We start from the raw sequence: 18,672 nt of genomic DNA on the forward strand, positions 1-18,672 counted from the left end.
GTGTGAGCAACCTATGAGCTTGCAGTAAAAAGATTGCAGAAGAGGAGAGTCTGCCGTCTCTGGCAATATATAGATCACGTTTGTACACTGTATAATTGCTAAGATATTGATATAAACAGTGAAAAAACATCACTAGTAAACCAAGAGTTCCATCTAGTGGGCTCAAAAAATACAACTAATGCTTCATGAAGCTTAATTTTGACATCACTAATTCATAGTTGTAGCAGCACCTTCTGGCAACAAGATTTGACATGTTTTATACATTGATGTACTGCTCTTAGTTTGTTAACCAGATCCACCTTACAAGTGGTCAGTAAAGCCATTTTGAAGATTGTGAGTTTTTATTGAGCTGTGTTGCTGTGGCAGCATAAAAAATTCTGATGTTTTGCCATGAAATAGGAAGTTGTTGTAACTCCACTGTACATTGTCCAATCTGCCCCAAATTTCTCATACTTTGTAAGAATCCAGGGCTCAGAACATCTACCAATACTGAGTCATAGTCATAGTGCCGACTAAGTAGGTGGCATGATGTATGACACACAAGTGACATACAAAATCAGATTAACATACAATTTACACTGTGTGGTCTGCCCTTGAACAAGAACAACATGATTCATGTTAGTGTGTGGTGTCTAATTGCATGGCAGCCATTTTGTGCATTTCACCATGAAACAAGAAGTTGTTATTACTCAAATTTACATTGTCCAATCTGCCCCAATTTCTCATGCTTTATAACAGTCCGGACCTAAAGAATTTCACATGCCAACTCATACGTAGTCATAGGAAGTGATTTGTAGAATCATTTCCCCTCTGGTATGAATAAAATATAATTGATTGATTGATTGATTGATTGATTGATGGAATGTCCGATTTCATTTTTTCATTACCCTTTATTTTACCAGGAATATTCCCATTGAGATTTAAAATCTCTTTTCCAAGGGAGTCCTGGCCAAGACAGCAGCATAAACATACACGTTTTACATTTAAAACCAAAACAACACACAACTAAACATGACACATAACTTAACATGATAAATCAACACAATTAGACAGCATTAAAAATCAAATCAGTGCTCAGAGACAGCACATGTGCAAATTAGATTTAAAAAGTCCTTAATCCTGCTTTTGAAATGGTCCATGCTGATGAGGGATTCCAGTTTGAAATGACCCTGTAGTTTATTCCAAGATAGGGGTGGTAAATATTTAAAAGCACTTTCACCAAACACAGTGTTTGTTCGAGGAACATTGAATATAATAAGGCTGCTGGAGCGGGTGGTGCAGGTTCTGGTGTTTCTAGGAGCCAGTTGAGAACACAGATAGGATGGAAGTTGATCTAAAATAGCCTTATAAAGAAACACATACCAATGCTCCACTCTACGGGTGTGTAACGAAGATAGTCCAACTTTCTCATACAGAGTACTATGGTGTGTTCGGAAACCAGAATCAGAGATGAATCGTAAAGCAGCATGGTACACAGAATCCAGAATTTTTTAAGATGACGTATTTGTGTGCATGTACAAAATATCACCGTAGTCAATAACAGATAAAAGAATGGCTTGAATTATTATTTTTTCTAGCACTAAAAGAAAAACAACATTTATTTCTATACAAAAAACTCAACTTCACCCTGAGTTTTTAGTAAGGCACTCAATATGGTATGTAAAAGACAGATTTTCCTCAAGGAAAAAGCCCAGATGGCCACAGAAATTCAAGGCCGTGGGTAACACTTACTTTTTTGTTTTTTTAAGTAGCTGTATATGATGCCCTCTGTGTATCTGTCCTCTACAGGAACGTCTGCTGCTCTCCATCCTTCCAAAGCACATAGCTGATGAGATGCTTCAGGACATGAAGAAGGAGCCAAGTCAGAAAGAGATGCAGCAGTTCAACACCATGTACATGTACAGACACGAAAACGTCAGGTAACTTGTTACCTCTGTAGGCTTTTGAATTTCAGGCTGCTGTTTGTCTGTTTTTAGCAGTACATTCATATGTAACATGAATCGTATCTGGTTGATTTTCATTGTGTATGCAGCAAGGGGCTTCCCAAAAGGGTGTCTAGCTATCTACATGGATCTTTGACAAGTTTCCAGAGGCTTCCCGGCAAAATAATCATATAACAGCCATTAATGTTAAGTACACATACATTTATTCTTAATTAAAAAACAAACATTGATAAAGATCGAAACATTTCCTTAATCAAGAACATTAGAAACTGATTATACTGTTAAGTTACATTGCTTGACTATGTACTAATAACTCAATAACAACACAAAAACAAAGCTATTTATAACCAGTTATATTGCAGTATTTTGCAAACAAACAGGCAACTATCCAAAAATAGATACAGCAGTGTTTGAGTTAGCTAAACTGAACACAAGATATTGTTCTGCTTTCAGATGGTCAGGTGATAGAGAAAAGCATGCCCTCTGAGGAGATTCTTTTGTTGTGCTACAGAAAGCTACAGCTCAATAGTTACAACAACTTTTAAGTCTTTCTCCAGACACAAATTAAAGTGTGTAAAAAATACTCCGCTGCTTGTGCTAGGTTGACTAGTTAAAGAACAATGTGCAAGATAGCTCGAAACATCAGTGAGAATCAGCAATACATGTTCAGGAATCAAGCTGCCTTCAGATCCTAAGAAATCCTCTCTTTATTCACTGAGATTGGCCACAGAGCATAGATAGATAGCCTTTATTGTCATTCCACATTGTACAGTACAACTAAATTGAGGATACTTGCAGAGGCAAAGTGCAGTCATCATCGCTTCTAGCTACATCATTCTGTACAGCCTGCTCTAACCACTGAGCCACTGTGCACCCCACAGAAATCATTTGAGCTTTGAGCACAGAGCTCAGTTGCAAATTTGAGCAGGGCACCCCACCAAGGGTAGGATCTCACCTAGACGCCACCACTCTCCCAATAGGAAAACAGTGGCACAGCCAGCATAGCCCAGCCGGCCCAGTGCAGAGCGCTTTGACCACTAATCATGTTTGGGCGGCATCACACCGGATTAAGACAGTAGGCACACATGGGAGAAGTTAGCTTTCAGGGCTTTCTGCCAGAAAGGGTCCATTTTAACCCAAACCATGATATTTTACTATTCCTAACCAAGTCGAATGGTTGCCTGAACCTAACAGGCAGAAAACAGGCTTTCTGGTAGAAGGCTAACTTTTCCTATGTGACCAAGTGTGCTTTTCCAACAGGATGCGCCACAGCAACAAGCAGACATGCCAGAATGTTAAGTGTAGTTATCATCTTGTATTTGTTCATGTTGTTTGTGTCAACCACTGCCTGTTACATGTTAACAAGTTGACAGTGTGTTTTTGCTCTCTGTACTGGAAGTACCGCTCTGCCCTGGAGGTTTCAGGTTTCTTTTCGGGCTTTTGCATATTAGACAGCGATTGGATTTTGAATCTATGATGTACGGATACACAGATACAAGTTAGAATAGTCAAAGGTCAGACATTTTAAGGGAGATAAATATAAGAGAAACACATTTTTGGGTGGAGGGCATCTGTGGATACACAAGGATAAACTCTCAAGCCTGTCTTACAGTGATGTTGATAAGTTGTCAAAGTAGTGAGTCCCTGGAACCAATAGGTGGTCATTTGAGTGGGTTCCAGGGAAATTGAGTGAGTCCCAGCAAGGGCTGGGTGATGTGGCCCAAATATTCTCTCCCAATAATAACCGCATGGCAGTCTATCTTTGTATGCGCCTGTGTGAAATAAATACAGTACAAATGGAAATTACTGGGTATTTTCCCATTGTATTAAGAACTTTCGTGAAAAATGAATATAATAGTTTCAAGTAAAACTATAAAGATCAAGCTATACACAGATGATGTTTACATGCATGCACACAAATAGTGTGATGTATAAACAAAATCGCAAAATAAAAAAAACTAAATACTAAAAATGGCATTCACTCAAAATATTTTAAATAAGAATTTTGGAGAAATTTGCGTAAATGTGCTTGTAATTATCAATTAATCCTGATAAATGAGTTAGTCATGATTCCATTGAAAGACAATAAATTATGGTTTTGAATTATCTCCCAGCCCTAGTCCAGGGCTCTTAATTATTTTCTCCATCCTCCTAGAACTGTCTGAAATACTATCTAACACGTTTCTACATGAATATGGACTGTCCCCAATTTAAAATCTGTTTTTCCATATTATCAATTATTATATTAAATCAAAGTGTGACCTATAACTTAAATCATTCATTGTATTATCACATCATGCAAATTATTAGGTGATCAGTCATCAACCACTCCCAATATTAAAAAATGCTCAAACCCCCCCCCCCCCCAATATATTGATAAAAATACTTAAAAACTAGTTTTAAAAAGAAGCCAATTAAATTGCTATGCCATGACAACCATGCACCACCATCCAAAATAATCATTAGCAAATGTAATCATAATCATAAATACACCTGCATACAAATTGCCATTATTATTACTACCAGTTCTAGATGTACTGCTGTTCTTCGTGTATGTATATATATATATATATATACATATATCTCTTTAATATATATTAATATATATATTTAATATGTCTATAGATATTGCAACATGCTGTTGCACATGGAGGAATTGTTGGGTCTCTGAAAATCATGAATAAGGTGTCTGAGATAACATTATGATTTGCCACTGTAAATAAAATTGAATTGAATTGAAGGAGGTGTGTGAGAATAGACACCTTGTTGGAAACCATGACAGAATAAATATTAGACTTTGTTAACTTGGAAATATATTGTCTACACCTAAAAGACCCAACAGTTTTAGTATTTGTTGTTTTAGTAGTGTAGTTGTGGTACACAACAGTATGGGTTATTGTGATGCTTTCTAATATGGCACAGGTTTTTCAAGTAGTACTGACTAAGAAGTCCATCGAGTCCTAAAGGCCTACATTGTTAATTGTTTTACCCTGATCAAGAAAGCTTGTCATAGTCAGAACAGTTTAATCTTTAATGTAACATTAGTTGAATTGTATAGAATTTTTGTTTTGAAATGCTTTAAAATGCTCAGTTTAGCTGTTAGGTTTTAAAGAAATCTCTGGAGGGAGGTCCACCTATTCTGCTTCATGGACAATAGAAGATAAATTAATAATTCAAAATAAAGAATGATTAGAAAACACGTGCTTTACTTTGTATTGTTTTTAAAGAGTGTTGTCTTGACCTATTCTATTTGTAAAGTTTCTTAAGATATCTTTTGGTATGATTTGGCACTGTAAATAAAATTTAATTTAATTTAATTAACTCCAAATTCACGAGTGATCACTACTAGTCTTACATTCATACCAAGTTACTCAAATTATATAATTACTCATTGCATTTAGTCTCTAGTTTCGCCTAATTTTGAGCCATCCACACACATGCCATCAACCTAGAGTCTGAGATTTCTTGTGCTTTCAATGTGCATGATGGGGGACAAGATCCACAGTCCAGTGCTTTGCATAAATATATTTCAAGTTTGACTGAAGCTAATATTAGGTCTCATTAATCTGTCTTGGACAAATTTATTCAATATATTTCAGTGTAACAATCTCTTTGTGCTTCCATAATAGGGTGACCAGATGTCCCCGGTTTACGGGGACAGGTCACTGAAAATGGGGACTGTCCCAGCTTCTGCTATCCCTGGAAACGTCGCCGGTTTTCACTGTGATTGAAGGATCCGAAAATGAAAAAACGTAAATGGTTGACCAAACAACACGTATTGTTGCGCACCCTACTACTTGCACGGGCTAAAGCCAGAACAAGCACCGCCAGCCCAGAGCTCAGGGCACAATGCCCATATTTCTGGTATTGGTGGAATATTATTAATATTAATATTATTTTCCCTTCGCCAGGGGCAGCTACAGGTAAAGTAGAGATAACAGGGAGATGAGATCACCTGCTAGGTATTGCTGCCGGTCGCACCTTTTCCGGTGCCCACAGGTCAGCTGCAGGGTCATCAGCCAGGAACCACCAATCACCAATGTTTCACTCCTTTAATCCTGGAACGTCTCCTGGTGGCAGAGCAGTGACAGGGACATCTCCCTGCCACGCCTGCAGGTGATGGGTGTTCCGACCAGCTGCTGTTGTTGGGGTTAGTTGTTCGTTCCCCAGCACTTGTCCTTCCTCCTTAACCAGAGCCAAAAGCTTCCTCTCTCAGCCTCCTTGGTTGCCTTCTTCAGGCTCCCTACTGTCACTCCTGCGTTCCTCTGAAGGCCTGTGGTTGACTGCCCCATATAGCCTCGGCATCCAACTTCCACTGGATATATGGTGGTCTTCCAGCCAGCCATCCAGCACTCAGCAGCCAACTCTGAGTACTTGGCCTTTTTTCGTTCAAAGGTGGAGCTATGTAGCAGTGATCTGGACCGGGAAGCGAATCTGCCTGTCAAGGTTGACTCTCATGTTCCATTCCTGGTTAGGGGAGAACAGCCTAGGTGTTTGTTTTGGCCCGGTGTCTCTTCTCCTCCACTTTCCGTTACAAAGCCGATGAAGCTGTGGCTCTCTGCAGGTGTTTCCCCTGTGCTGCTCTGTCGACGGCCCTCCAACACCTCTGCTAGCTTACTCAGGACCTGGTTATGGCGCCATCTGTAGCGTCCTTGGGAGAGCGTGATCTTACAGCCTGACAGGATGTGCTGGAGGTTGGCAATAGGGGTGTTTCAGAGTCTGCAGCATTCCTCGCTCCCAAACCACTGGGGAAGGTGAAGCGTGTCATATATTGCACAAATAATGAAGCTGAGCCTTGCCTGCGAGATCTTCCAAAGGTCTGTCCAACTGATGTTTCAGTTGATGACTCTTTCCCAGGTTGTCCAGCTTCCTCGTCGGCCCTGTGACATGGCCTTGATCTTATAGCGCTCTTCTTCCAACCTTGTCACCTCTGCCACCACCATCTCCTTCCTCTCTTAGCAGTTGGCCTTGGACCAGAACCGTGGTGCTTCTCCCCACCCTAGGCCTGCCCTTTCTGCCTGGATTCTGCCAACAATCTCTTGATGTTTCAGGCGACTGATGGCTCTGTCGACCTCAGTTTGGGCCTTCCACTTCCGGCCTGTCGGAATCTTGATGTTTGCGTTCTTTACAGCCTGGTCGGTGATGAAGGGGGAGCCTCTCCTGAGAGAAAGGCTCCGTGATTTTGAGGGCTTGATCCTTATTCGAGCCTACGACATCAGCTTGTCCATCCTTTTCAGCAGTATTTATGAACATGGTCTGAAGGAGGCTTGTGACGTTGTCCATCTACATTCTCAGTGGGAGTAGTCTCTTCCCACCTGGGAGCCTGATCCCTCCGATCATTTGTCTTGCACTGATTAGAATCACCTCAAATGCTGCCACAAACAAGATGGGAGAGATGGCATAGCCCATAGCGATGCCTACCTCCAACTGTTGCCATCCGGTGGTGAAATCTTGGAGAGCACTTCCGCAGGTTGTTGAAGTATGATACAACCATGGTCTTGATGCAGGTGGGCATGTGAAAGAACTCTATGGCATAGTTGATCAGCTGGTGTGGGACTGATCCATATGCGTTTGCTAGATGGTTTGCATTTTCTTCTCCTATTTTGCCTTCTGGATCTGGTCCCAGATCATTGTGGAGTGCTTGTCACACCGTGGGACTCCTGCTTTCTGGCAGTTGGTGTCTATCTAGCCGTTTTCTAGCAGGTAGTTTGTCATCCCTTTTGCAAGCACAGAGAAAAATATTTTTCCTTCCACATTCAGCAGGGCGATGTCCCTGAACTGACTGATGTCTTTGAAGTTAGCTTCCTTGGGAATGAAGACCGCTACAGCTCTTTGCCATTCGGATGGAATGCTTTGCTTTTTCCAGGCAGTTCTCATGAGGTACTTTAGCAACTCTATGACCTTAGGGCAGTTCTTATATAGATTGTAGGGGACTCCATTAGGGCCTGGTGCTGATGACGACCTTGCCTTCCTTACAAGTATGATGTTGAGCTCGGTAACTGGAGGTGCAGGCCGTGGCACGTCCTATAGCCGACAGTCTTTGCTTGATCACTGTACTGCTCTCTGACGTGCTGTTCCAGTTACTCCCTGGTGGTTTTGAGCTTCCCACTCTTCTTCTCCTCCAGCAGCTGTCTGGCATGCTTAGAGGGTTCTTTGAAGAAGCTGGCTCGTTCTTTTTGTTTCTGTTTGCTACGCTTGCAGATACGTTCAGGTCTGCAGAGCCTGGACAGTCTTTGTCTGACCTCCTCCCGCAGGGCTTTCAGGCCCTCTTTCTCCCCCTGTGCTTCCTTCCTCCAGTTCTTATCGAGTTGCCAGCACTTTCGCACTAGAGGTCAATCTCCTTTTCCCTTCTTCCTCCCTCTTAGTGTGGTCTTCTGGTTGGAGGTCTCCTTGCCAAACCTCTCCTTGCAGACCTGGTTGAGCTTGGTTTCCACACCTCCTTGCAATGTTTTCCCCAATTTCTTGATCAGATCTGTATCTAGCATATGCCATGCCTCTGCCTCACCTGACTTTGGCCATTTGAGTTTGCTCTTTATAGTTGGATTCTTGGTCTCTGCTTTTGGCTCTGTTCTGTGTAAGTTGGTGGCGACTGGGTCTAGGAGCTTGCATGGGGGGCCGCCAGTGGGCCTTCTTCCCCTGGGCTGTCTTTGCCTTCTTCAACATTGGGTCCATCGGCTCTGTGGTTTTGACCTGGCTTTTGGTCCCTCGTCTCACCTGCCAAGGCATGAATGTGGTCACTCTCTCCCATCTGCATACACACTTCCAGAGGGTCTTCATTTGAATTCCTTTCTTGGAGTTCTGGTGTTCGTCTCGTTGTCTGTTTCTGTTGCTGTCGTTGCTGTGTTATGCGTCCTATAAGGCCCATCTTTCACCCCTCCTCCCAGAGGGCCTGCGGGTTGTGTTCTCTTAGGATTCTTCGTAGTTATGGTTGGGTATCCCTCCTCTGAGGTACTAGTGGGTTGGGTAACTAGCCGCCAACTCCCGGTGTGGTCTTTCCCTGCTGTCATCCAGTTTTTCTTGGCTGTCCTCCAGTCTTCCCTGGACTCCAACTGCTCTGTTCACAGTGGTCATTGGGTTACCAGAACTTTAGTAGAGATAACAGGGAGATGGAATTATGTGCTAGGCATTGCTGTCGGTCCACGTCCTCTGGTGCCCACGGGTCAGCTGTATGGTCACCAGCCAGGAACCACCATCCAATACAAGATTCATTCATGGAATTAATGTATCCTTTCAGCCATCTATAATGCACACTGCAGAAATAACACTGATTGGATAGGTGACCCAAAGGTGTTCTTGTAAGTGTTACCTTTTGTCATCTATGTTATATGTTGTAACCTTGGATTTATATGTCTATTTATTATCTATAATGCGTGTGATAAAACAGATCTGTTTCCCTGTCAGCCACAGCTTTTGCTAACATTATTAGCAGTGATGCAACTAACAACTGCTTAATACTACTCTGTGGCACACAGACCCACCTCTTCATTGTGTATATTCTTGAGCTTAGTTGTAATTGCTCTGACATCTTCCTCTAGTAATGTTAGCATGGATAAAATGCGTGCGTGCGTGCGTGCGTGCGTGCGTGCATGCATGCATGTATTACACAATTGAAGGAGTTGGGATATCAAGGTGGTTTGTTTTTTATTTTATTTAAATGTAAAGCACTTTTGGCTGCATTTTTATATGTAAGAAAGGGGCTGTATAATTAAAGCTGATTTGAAAAGTAGCAGGATTATTTACAACAGGAAGGAGAGGAAAAATATTTACAACAAGACAGAGCGAAAAATATTTACAACGGGACTTATAAAAGCAATTAGGACCCACATGCCACTCGGCCAAAATGCCCTCCCCTCAAGTGAGCAAAGCTTCCTTTATATATACCCTTTGGCCCCTCCCCCGGGCAAACCAATTATCCCAGCACAGGGGTTTCCACACATAAACAGGGAAATAGAATACCCAACCACAAAAACAAAAACCCCATTAACTTTCATGGCAATGTGTGGCACTAACAACCCTCCATACGGTTGTGCCATTGTTCACACAAAACATCTCAATTCCCCATTCATTCATCTTAAATCATAATATTAATATAGTCCGTGGTCAGCTGACCCATGGAAGCGTGCCAACCAGCGTTATTTAAATCAGAATCTGGAAGTGCCTCAGTTCGGCCGTGAACCCGAGACAGACCTCTACAGCAACAGCAGGTGAGCGTGTTTGTATGCGTGTGTGTGTGTGTATGTGTGTTGCGTAGGCGCCGAGTGTGCACCCTTGAGGACCTACGGTGGGCAAACAGAGTTCAGGGAAATGGGCGAAAGTTTGTGTCACTGTTGGACCGCGAGATGCGGTCTGTGAGCAGACAGTTTGGATGGAGCATGGCTCCACCGGAACAATGAGAGCGCAGAGTGCACTCCCAGCACCGGCACTCTCTGACAGAAAGAGCGCGTCGGTCAGGGAGTGACGGGCGTTCAAAGGCGTTCCGTCACAATTTGATTTGATATCATGCCAGGCTGTAGCTGTTTGCTATTTTCCATCCACATTAACGATTAACTGATTTAACCACCTTAAAACCAGATCTTTTCTAAAACCATATACCCCAGGTTGTCAATAAACATGAACTGGGACATTTCCCATTTCAATCTCTTCCCCAAATCTTTTGAAAATCAGATAGTGCTTATGGAGTTTGTGGAGCAGGAAAAAAAAGGTCCTTGCAGGCCAAAATGGGGCCACAAGGAGAAATCTGTGACACTGACGAAGCACCCTGAGAAGCGTTTGGAAGATCAGGGGAAGCGGTGGAAGGCATAGAGAAGACTGTCCTGCCATTCATGGGCCAGAGCGTCTCCATTAAGGAGAATCAGAATGGGCAGAGTGCCGATTCGACTAGGGCAAAGAGGTCCACCTCTGCTCTGCCGAAGAGACCCCAAATAGTGTGCCCCACCTCTGGATGTAGCCGCCACTCTCCTGGTGGGGACCTGCGACGGGAGAGTCCACGACCTGATTCCGGTCTCATGGTAAATACGTCGCTCATAGGCTGGTCAGGCTAGGGGCGGCCCATGTTGGAAGAGCCTGGTTCACCTGCAGTAATTGTGCGGACCTGGTGCCCCCTTGATGGTTTATATGAAAAACCGCCTGAGTGTTGTCCAACTGGAGAAGCACATGCTTGTCCCTCAGACATGGCAGAAAGTGCTTGAATGCTAGGTGCAAAGCGGTTATGCACCGTTGCCTGAGGCTGTCTGGAGGGGAGGCACGTAGGCTCCTGATGGCTGAGGACAGACCTCCCGGTAGAGTGCTGAGGCCCATAGTAGCCCCTGGGGGCAGATGCAGAATCCTCTTGGCACACCCCTGCGAAGACCAGAGGACTGTCGCCTGATGCGATTGGCCTGGACAGTTTGCTGCCAGTCAGACCTGGTGGCGAGTCTGAATGAGAAAGGTCATCAAACTCCCCAGTTCCCTCAACAGTAAGGCAAAAGCCTGCAGTGAGGCATCACTGACGCTGATGATGGATTCGTCCACTTCGGCCCGCTGCAGGGAAGCCGATAGGGCGAGCATAAGATGTGAGTGAATTGCCAATAAGACCCATCTGTGCCATAGGCCTTATAAAGAAGGTCATCCGTAACCCAACATTGTGGGCGAGGGCACCTGACATCTGGCCTTCGGGCCTCGTCGGGGGAGACTATGAGGGAAGCGACTGTTTGCTCAACCGTCGGTATGTGGTCAAGGCCAAATTTGCCGCATCCTGCATCACAGCCAGAGTCTGGCCATCTCCTGTAAGGTGGGAGAGAGCCTTAGAGTCTTTCCAGCATGCATGCAACCTCAGATATTTCTCAGAGGGAGGAAAAACACAAAGGCGCTGGCTCCGCCTGCTGGAGGCACGTAGGCTCCTGATGGCTGAGGACAGACCTCCCGGTAGAGTGCTGAGGCCCATAGGGGCTGCAAGAATGATGGATCCCATGGAGCCATCTCTCTGCACCATAATGGAGGGACATGAGGAGAGACTTCATCTGAGCTAGCTCCAGATCCACCTTCGAGGACAGCTCGCCTCTACCGACTAGCTGTCTTCCTGGAGGTAGTACAGGCAGCTTCCTGGGCACGCCACTTGGTAGGAGGGGCTGGGGACTACCGTCCTGACAATGTGGAGCCAGCATCGGCCATCAGGCTCTCCACCTCAGCCAGCCTTGCAGCTCTCAGTGAGAGACATGTAACCGCAGTTCCTGCAGGTGTCTTCTGAGAGACCCTGCTTCAGGTGTACAAGGCCAAGACAAGAGGGACAATAGTGATACAGGAACTACAGGCATGAGAGTCCATTGCGGCAAAGGCGCCGGTACAGTCACACCAGGCGAGAGCACTCTCTTATATTATTCTTTTTTTTGAAGCCAGAACGCAAACATTTATTTTTTATCATTTATTTTATTCTTATTCTATTTTTTACCTGCTATAGTGACAAGTAAGTGAGGACACACCCCTTCACTAATATGTCAGTTATTAATACGCAGCCAGCACCGAGCACACGCTCCTGCTAGCGTACCCCCTTTGAAGCAGCCTGAGCAAGGGCACTCCGCCAACTGTGGGTTCTCTTTTAACAGAAAACACGGACAGTGGTCAAAGCTACTGTGAGTGGGGAGCGCCTCCACTGATACGTCAGCCGTAACATAGCAAAAAGTAGCTTGCTTCATTAGTGAAAAACACTCTGAAGTAAGAAAACAAGCGAGAGCACTCACTTCCCTGATACGTATCAACATTTGCTAACTCCTGCTAGCATAATACAACAAACCAAACGGTGACGATAGTTGGCACCATGACGTAGGCAAACAACGCTACAGGCAAGGAGAGGGGAGGGAGAGCACTCACGTCACTGATACCGTATCAACATTTGCTAACTCTTGCTAGCATAATATAACAAACCAATCAATCTTACTAAATGGTAACGGTAGTTAGCTTACTTTATTAGCGAAACACACCATAAAGTAAGGACAGAATGATAGCCTACGGGCCAGGAGAGAGGAGTGAGAGCACTCACTTCACTGATACCGTAGCAACATGTGCTAATTCTTGTAAGGATAATTTAACAACCAATCAATCTTACCAAATGTAACGATAGTTAGTTTATTTCATTAGCGAAAAACACCTTGAAGTAAGGAAACAATGATAGCCTAAGGGCCAGGAGAGGGGAGCAAGATCACTCACTTCACTGATACCCTATCAGCATTTGCTAATTACTGCTAGCATAACAACAAACCAATCGATCTCATCAAATGGTGACGGTAGTTAGCTTACTTCATTAACGAAGAACACCATGAAGCAAGAGAACAATGATACGGGCCAGGAGAGGGGAGTGAGGCCACTCACTTCACTGAAATTGCATCAACCTTTGCTAACTCCTGCTAGCATAACAAACCAATCAACCTTACCAGATGAAGGTAGTTTTTTCTCCTTTCTTAGTGAAGAACGAGAATGTATAGCTAAAGCTAATGATACCGTAATATGCGTTTATGAAAGGTAAGGGCAGTGTCCCCGTTTTAGGTTTTCAAAGACAAAAACAATAAATGTTTTTGAGGTTTTTACGCCTTTGAACCGAAAATGTCCCTGGATTTTTCATATTCTGTCACCTTAGCTGTGCTTGTTTCTACTATTCTGTTGTATTAACTGCCTTAACATATACGTCATATTCACATTACTATAAATATTATAGTTACTGTTAGGCTTTGCTTGCATCTCTGGAAGTGTGTCTGTCTGTCTCTCCCTGTCCATCTGTGTGTCTTTTCTCTCTTTCTCTCTCCTTTTCTTCCTCCCCAACCGGTCAAGACAGATGGCCGTCCTCCACAGAGCTGGGTCTGTCTGACGTTCCTGCCTGTTATAGGGAAGGTTTTCGTTGCCACTGTACTCTACAGAGGAATTGTTGGGTCTATGTAAATCATAAATAAGTCATTGAGTGTGGTCTTTACCTACTCTGTAAAGTGTCCTGAGATAACTTTTGTTATGATTTGACACTATAAATAAAATTGAATTGAATTGAATTGAATTTTGTCTCAAAAATCTGGTCACCTTATATCATAGACAGTGTTTACCTGTCGAGCTGCGGTGGCAGAAGTGCAACAAAAACAGAATTTTGTACTATGAATACATATTAACTTTAGATAAACTTTGGAATGTATTGTTGGACAGTAAGAGGAATGGGGACATTTTCCTCCATCAGTTTAGGAAAGGATATTTTAATGTCCAGCATAAACAGGAGGAATTATTACAGCAAGGAAACTTGACACAAAAAAGACACAAACAAACTACAAAGACACAAACTATGGTAAATGGACTTGTACTTACAGTATATAGCACCTTTCTAGTCTTCTGTCCACTCATGTCTTCTGACTTCACGACTTGTAACATTCACCCATTCACACACTGATGAAGTCTGTGATGAATACCTGCCCATCATCTAATCTTATCATTAAAACCATATTCTCACACCTGGAGGAGAATTTTGGAGACATGCGGACTGGAGAAGCTGGGAATTTAATTACCGATCTTCCGAATGGAGGACTACTAAGCAACCACCTGTGTTTTTGTTTTATGTTACCTGCGGCATCACTATCCAACAAAACATGACTCCAAACACAAGCAGTCTCAAACACCAGCAATTAGACCCAACCCCCGACCAACAATAGTGAAACACTCGCCTGCTATTAATAACGCATCAGATACGGTGCTGATATACAAAGGTAAAAATTAGGTAGTTTTACTGATGAACTTGAGTCTTGACACTGTCAGATTGATTAGGATTTATAGTGTCAAGATCAAAGATTTTTGTGCCATTAATTTAAATAGCTTCTCTGTTGCTTATTTCAGGTTCTGAATGTCCTACTATAATGGCAATTTTTAATCTTAAGAAATTCTTAGATTAACAGAAATCATGACTCATTTATACAGTATGATGTTGTCAGTATTGACTGATATTTGTCCTGTTCACACCTACTAGAACAGGATTTACAGGTTTCCATTCCATTTCAATTTGGCAAATAAATTGGGGCGGCAGTAGCTCAGTCCATAGGTGACTCTGATGGGAACTGGAGGGTCGCCGGTTCGAATCCCTGTGTGGACCATGAATGGAGCATGGACTGGTGGCTGGAGAGGTGCCAGTTCATCTCCTGGGCACTGCCGAGATGCTGTTGAGCAAGGCACCGAACCCTCAACTGCTCGGGGCGCTGATCCATTGGCAGCCCCCTCGCTCTGACATCTCTCCATTAATTGCATGTGTGTGTATTTCGGGCCTGTGTGTGTAACATGTATAATAACAGAGTGAAAAAATTGAATTACCCTTTGCGGGATTATGTATATGCTGACTGAAGTGAAGAATCAAATACCATGTCTACCAACTACATCATATACAAAAGAGACTCATAAAAATAGATCAGACGTGGCTTGTTGTGGATAAATTCAAAGGTTCTTTAGTCTTGAAGCCGTGAAGAGATGAAATCAAAGTTTATCACAGCGTCTCCACCACCTGCTGCTGATGCTTTATTAACTGGTAGAGGCATCATACCTGTGCTGCCTGGACTCCATTTCAGCGGGGTTTCCCACTGCATCGGGACATGGAGGATACTATTGATGTGAGTGTAGCAGAATGTTATCAGTACTAATGTGCCATGTTGTATCTGTCTGTTGTTGTGCAGTATTTTGTTTGCAGACATCGTGGGCTTCACACAACTGTCATCGTCCTGCAGCGCTCAGGAGCTGGTCAAACTGCTCAATGAGCTCTTTGCTCGCTTTGACAAACTGGCTGCAGTGAGTTTCACACTATAACCTAACAACAATGATCTCATGACATTTGAGAAATTATAAAATATTCTTACTGTTACAGATAATTAGATTTTTTTATCCATCTTTCATTTGAGTTATTTGGGATTGTTTTAAATGTTAAGTATAGTCACAGTTACATGAAAGGAAATGATCAAGTAATTAAGCCAGCTGTGATAAACCTGCTTTCTTGCCTATTTTGTTGTGTGGTGGTGTATTTCCTGAACTGGAGATTCCTACTCAAGTACTAAACTTAATACTTGAGAAGTGGTTATGACATGGATTCATTTCATCACTGGAGTAATGTGCAGTTAAGATAATCACTGGTAAATGTACATTGTCTCGACAAAGCGCTCAGACAGTGTTCCCATGCATCCCTGAAAAGAAAAATGACAAAATAACCTGGAAATAATAAGTTGTCCTGAAATTTTTTAATTCTATTTTAGCCCAACGTTTAGACCCATTGTCTGGTGTAAAATACTCTCTAAGATTAAAAAAAAAGAAAATATTATTGTGGGTTCTTTTAGCTGCAGCTTGTTCTTGTTCATGCTTTGACAGCATGTGCCTTGTGATGCCCGACGCACGTTATGCATTTCAACGTATTTCTGTAGCTGATGGCATCGATTACGTCAATAAATTGCCCCAGCCCTAGAGAAAATGTTAAGTATGATTAGTTAACTGTGAATGCCATTGTCAGCACCTCAGCTTTCACAGTAAGGCTTTATTCAGACGACTAAAGCTCTGTGTGAAAAAAAAAGCCCTAATTCATTTGAATAGAGCTGGTCCACTAGTGCAACAGGGGAGCCAAAACACTACAGAGGACAAAACACTGCAGAGGCATCCAGCAAGGCGCTATGTTGGCCAGTCACATTTTATGACGCATGTGCAAGCGCATGTGAATGCGCATATTCCTGGTAGAATACCTTGAAATTTGAATTCCTACTGTTTACCTCTTTTTGACCAGCTGTCAAATCCTGTCTGTGAGTAATACAAACAACTGTGCAGTGTTTTGTCATCTGAGAAGCCTACAAATAATGAGATCTGTTACTCGAAATTTATTTCATGTCTCATCTGAAATAAACCATTAGCACACTCCCCTGTCTTGTTTCAATGCTAGACTGATCTCTGATCTCTGATCTCACGTTAAAATGTACTTAATGCCCTATATACAGAGGCATGTACAAGTCCTTGCTGTAGGGGCCCAGGATCGGTCCGGACCTGCAGCCCTTTGCTGCTTTCTGCCCTCTTTCTCCCCCATTTTCTATCAACATCCAACTTTACTTTCAAATAAAGGCATGAAAAGCCAATGATGTAGTTCACTGACGTCGCCCTCATATACAGTGATATTGAGTGACAGACAAAAGCAGTTGCAGAAGATGACACACCTACTGTGTGCATGCCTGGCTGGTATCCGATCCTCTAAAGTCTGTAACGGTGCCAAACGCAATCCAACAGACCAGATCTGTGCATCCATACAAACAACAAAATGTTTAAAATTGCATTTCGAGAAAAGATAGATGGATAAGAATGTAAATATCCCAGACTGTTCTTTGCACATTCTTGGCTCCATTGCTTTTTCTTTTTACCCCGTCAGAAATATCACCAGCTGAGGATCAAGATCTTAGGAGACTGCTACTACTGTATCTGTGGGCTGCCAGACTACAGGGAGGACCATGCTGCATGCTCCATCATGATGGGTCTGGCCATGGTGGAAGCCATCTCGTGAGTACAGGGACGAGGGTGGTCAGAAGCTGGACAGAGCAGCCTGAGATAATGTGGATGATGCTGACCTGTCCTAAAGATCAGTCAGTGTCAGCTACATTCTGATGTGATGCAGTAGGTTAGTCACTTGGTCCTCAGTGTGGAATTGACCACTCTTTGAATTTATTTAAATTGAACACTTCGAGTTCATTAATTGATTGATTCTATTTTAACATGTTGATCAGATTTCCGACAAGTGCATGAATGGATTGATTTCTTTTTACATGTGGTGTCATGATAGTCAGCGTTTTGAAACAGAAAAGAGAGCTGGATTGATGATTGTAACAAAAACATAAGCTAGTTTTGGTTCCTGGTGCTTTTTATGTGATGTGTGTGATGTTGCTTTATTAAACCAACCACAGGTACGTCCGAGAGAAAACCCAGACAGATGTTGACATGCGGGTTGGATTGCACAGTGGTACAGTTCTGGGTGGAGTGCTGGGTCAGAAACGCTGGCAGTACGACGTCTGGTCCACAGACGTCACTGTGGCCAACAAAATGGAGGCTGGAGGGATACCAGGGTAAGAACGTATACAGTGGTTACCTCTCTTTTGGTCAAATATTTAAAATAAAGTTACTTCAATCAACTAATGGAACAATGTGTATGTCATTGTAACATCTTTAAAATGAAAAAAATATTTCAAACCCATTCTTTCTTGCTCACTTTATTTATTTATCAAAATGCATGTCTCTATTTCATATTTACTTGCCCTCTATTTGAATTTTAACTGAAAGTTCCCATTTCTACAGAAGCCGGGAAAGGCAAGGTGAAAAAAAAACTAAAAATAATCCAGCCATTGTTGGCCAAAGCCTAAGTTTATCTCCTATGTCGTGAGACAAGTCATGTGCTGCGTACAGTGCCCAGAGTTTTATAACTTTGTGCAACTTTGTACACATTTGTTACTTACTTTGCTATAATATATAACATTTCTGATTATCACATATAGCTTTTTCTCCACCCTCGATCTCTGAAAGTACAAAAAGAGAAAACTAAACTTCAGACCAGAGTTTCAGTTAGAAGCTACAAAAGTCTTGAGAGATGAAAGCAAAGACATAAAAACAATTAAAAAAAAAAAAGCTATAGAGTAAAGTGTCACCTTTCACATTAAACTCAAGAAATACTGAGATCCAAATATTAATCCAAAGTAAAGTCATACAATTGAGCGCTGATCTTTGTCATGAT

The 18,672-nt window shown here is 42.7% G+C and overlaps 1 protein-coding gene across 2 annotated transcripts in view; it reads left to right on the forward strand.

Annotated features, from left to right (window-relative positions):
- The window catches only part of adcy3a (adenylate cyclase 3a), a 93,454-nt gene that overhangs the window by 30,864 nt on the left and 43,918 nt on the right, over positions 1-18,672 (forward strand). For both annotated transcript variants that reach the window (XM_083918634.1, XM_083918635.1), the window contains exons 4-7: positions 1,789-1,919; positions 15,605-15,716; positions 17,323-17,450; positions 17,852-18,010. In XM_083918634.1, coding sequence (XP_083774760.1) covers positions 1,789-1,919; positions 15,605-15,716; positions 17,323-17,450; positions 17,852-18,010 — 530 coding nt within the window. The remainder of the gene's footprint in view (positions 1-1,788; positions 1,920-15,604; positions 15,717-17,322; positions 17,451-17,851; positions 18,011-18,672) is intronic.

Source organism: Echiichthys vipera (genome assembly GCF_963691815.1).
Source record: "Echiichthys vipera genome assembly, chromosome: 8".
Lineage (NCBI taxonomy): Eukaryota > Metazoa > Chordata > Actinopteri > Perciformes > Trachinidae > Echiichthys > Echiichthys vipera.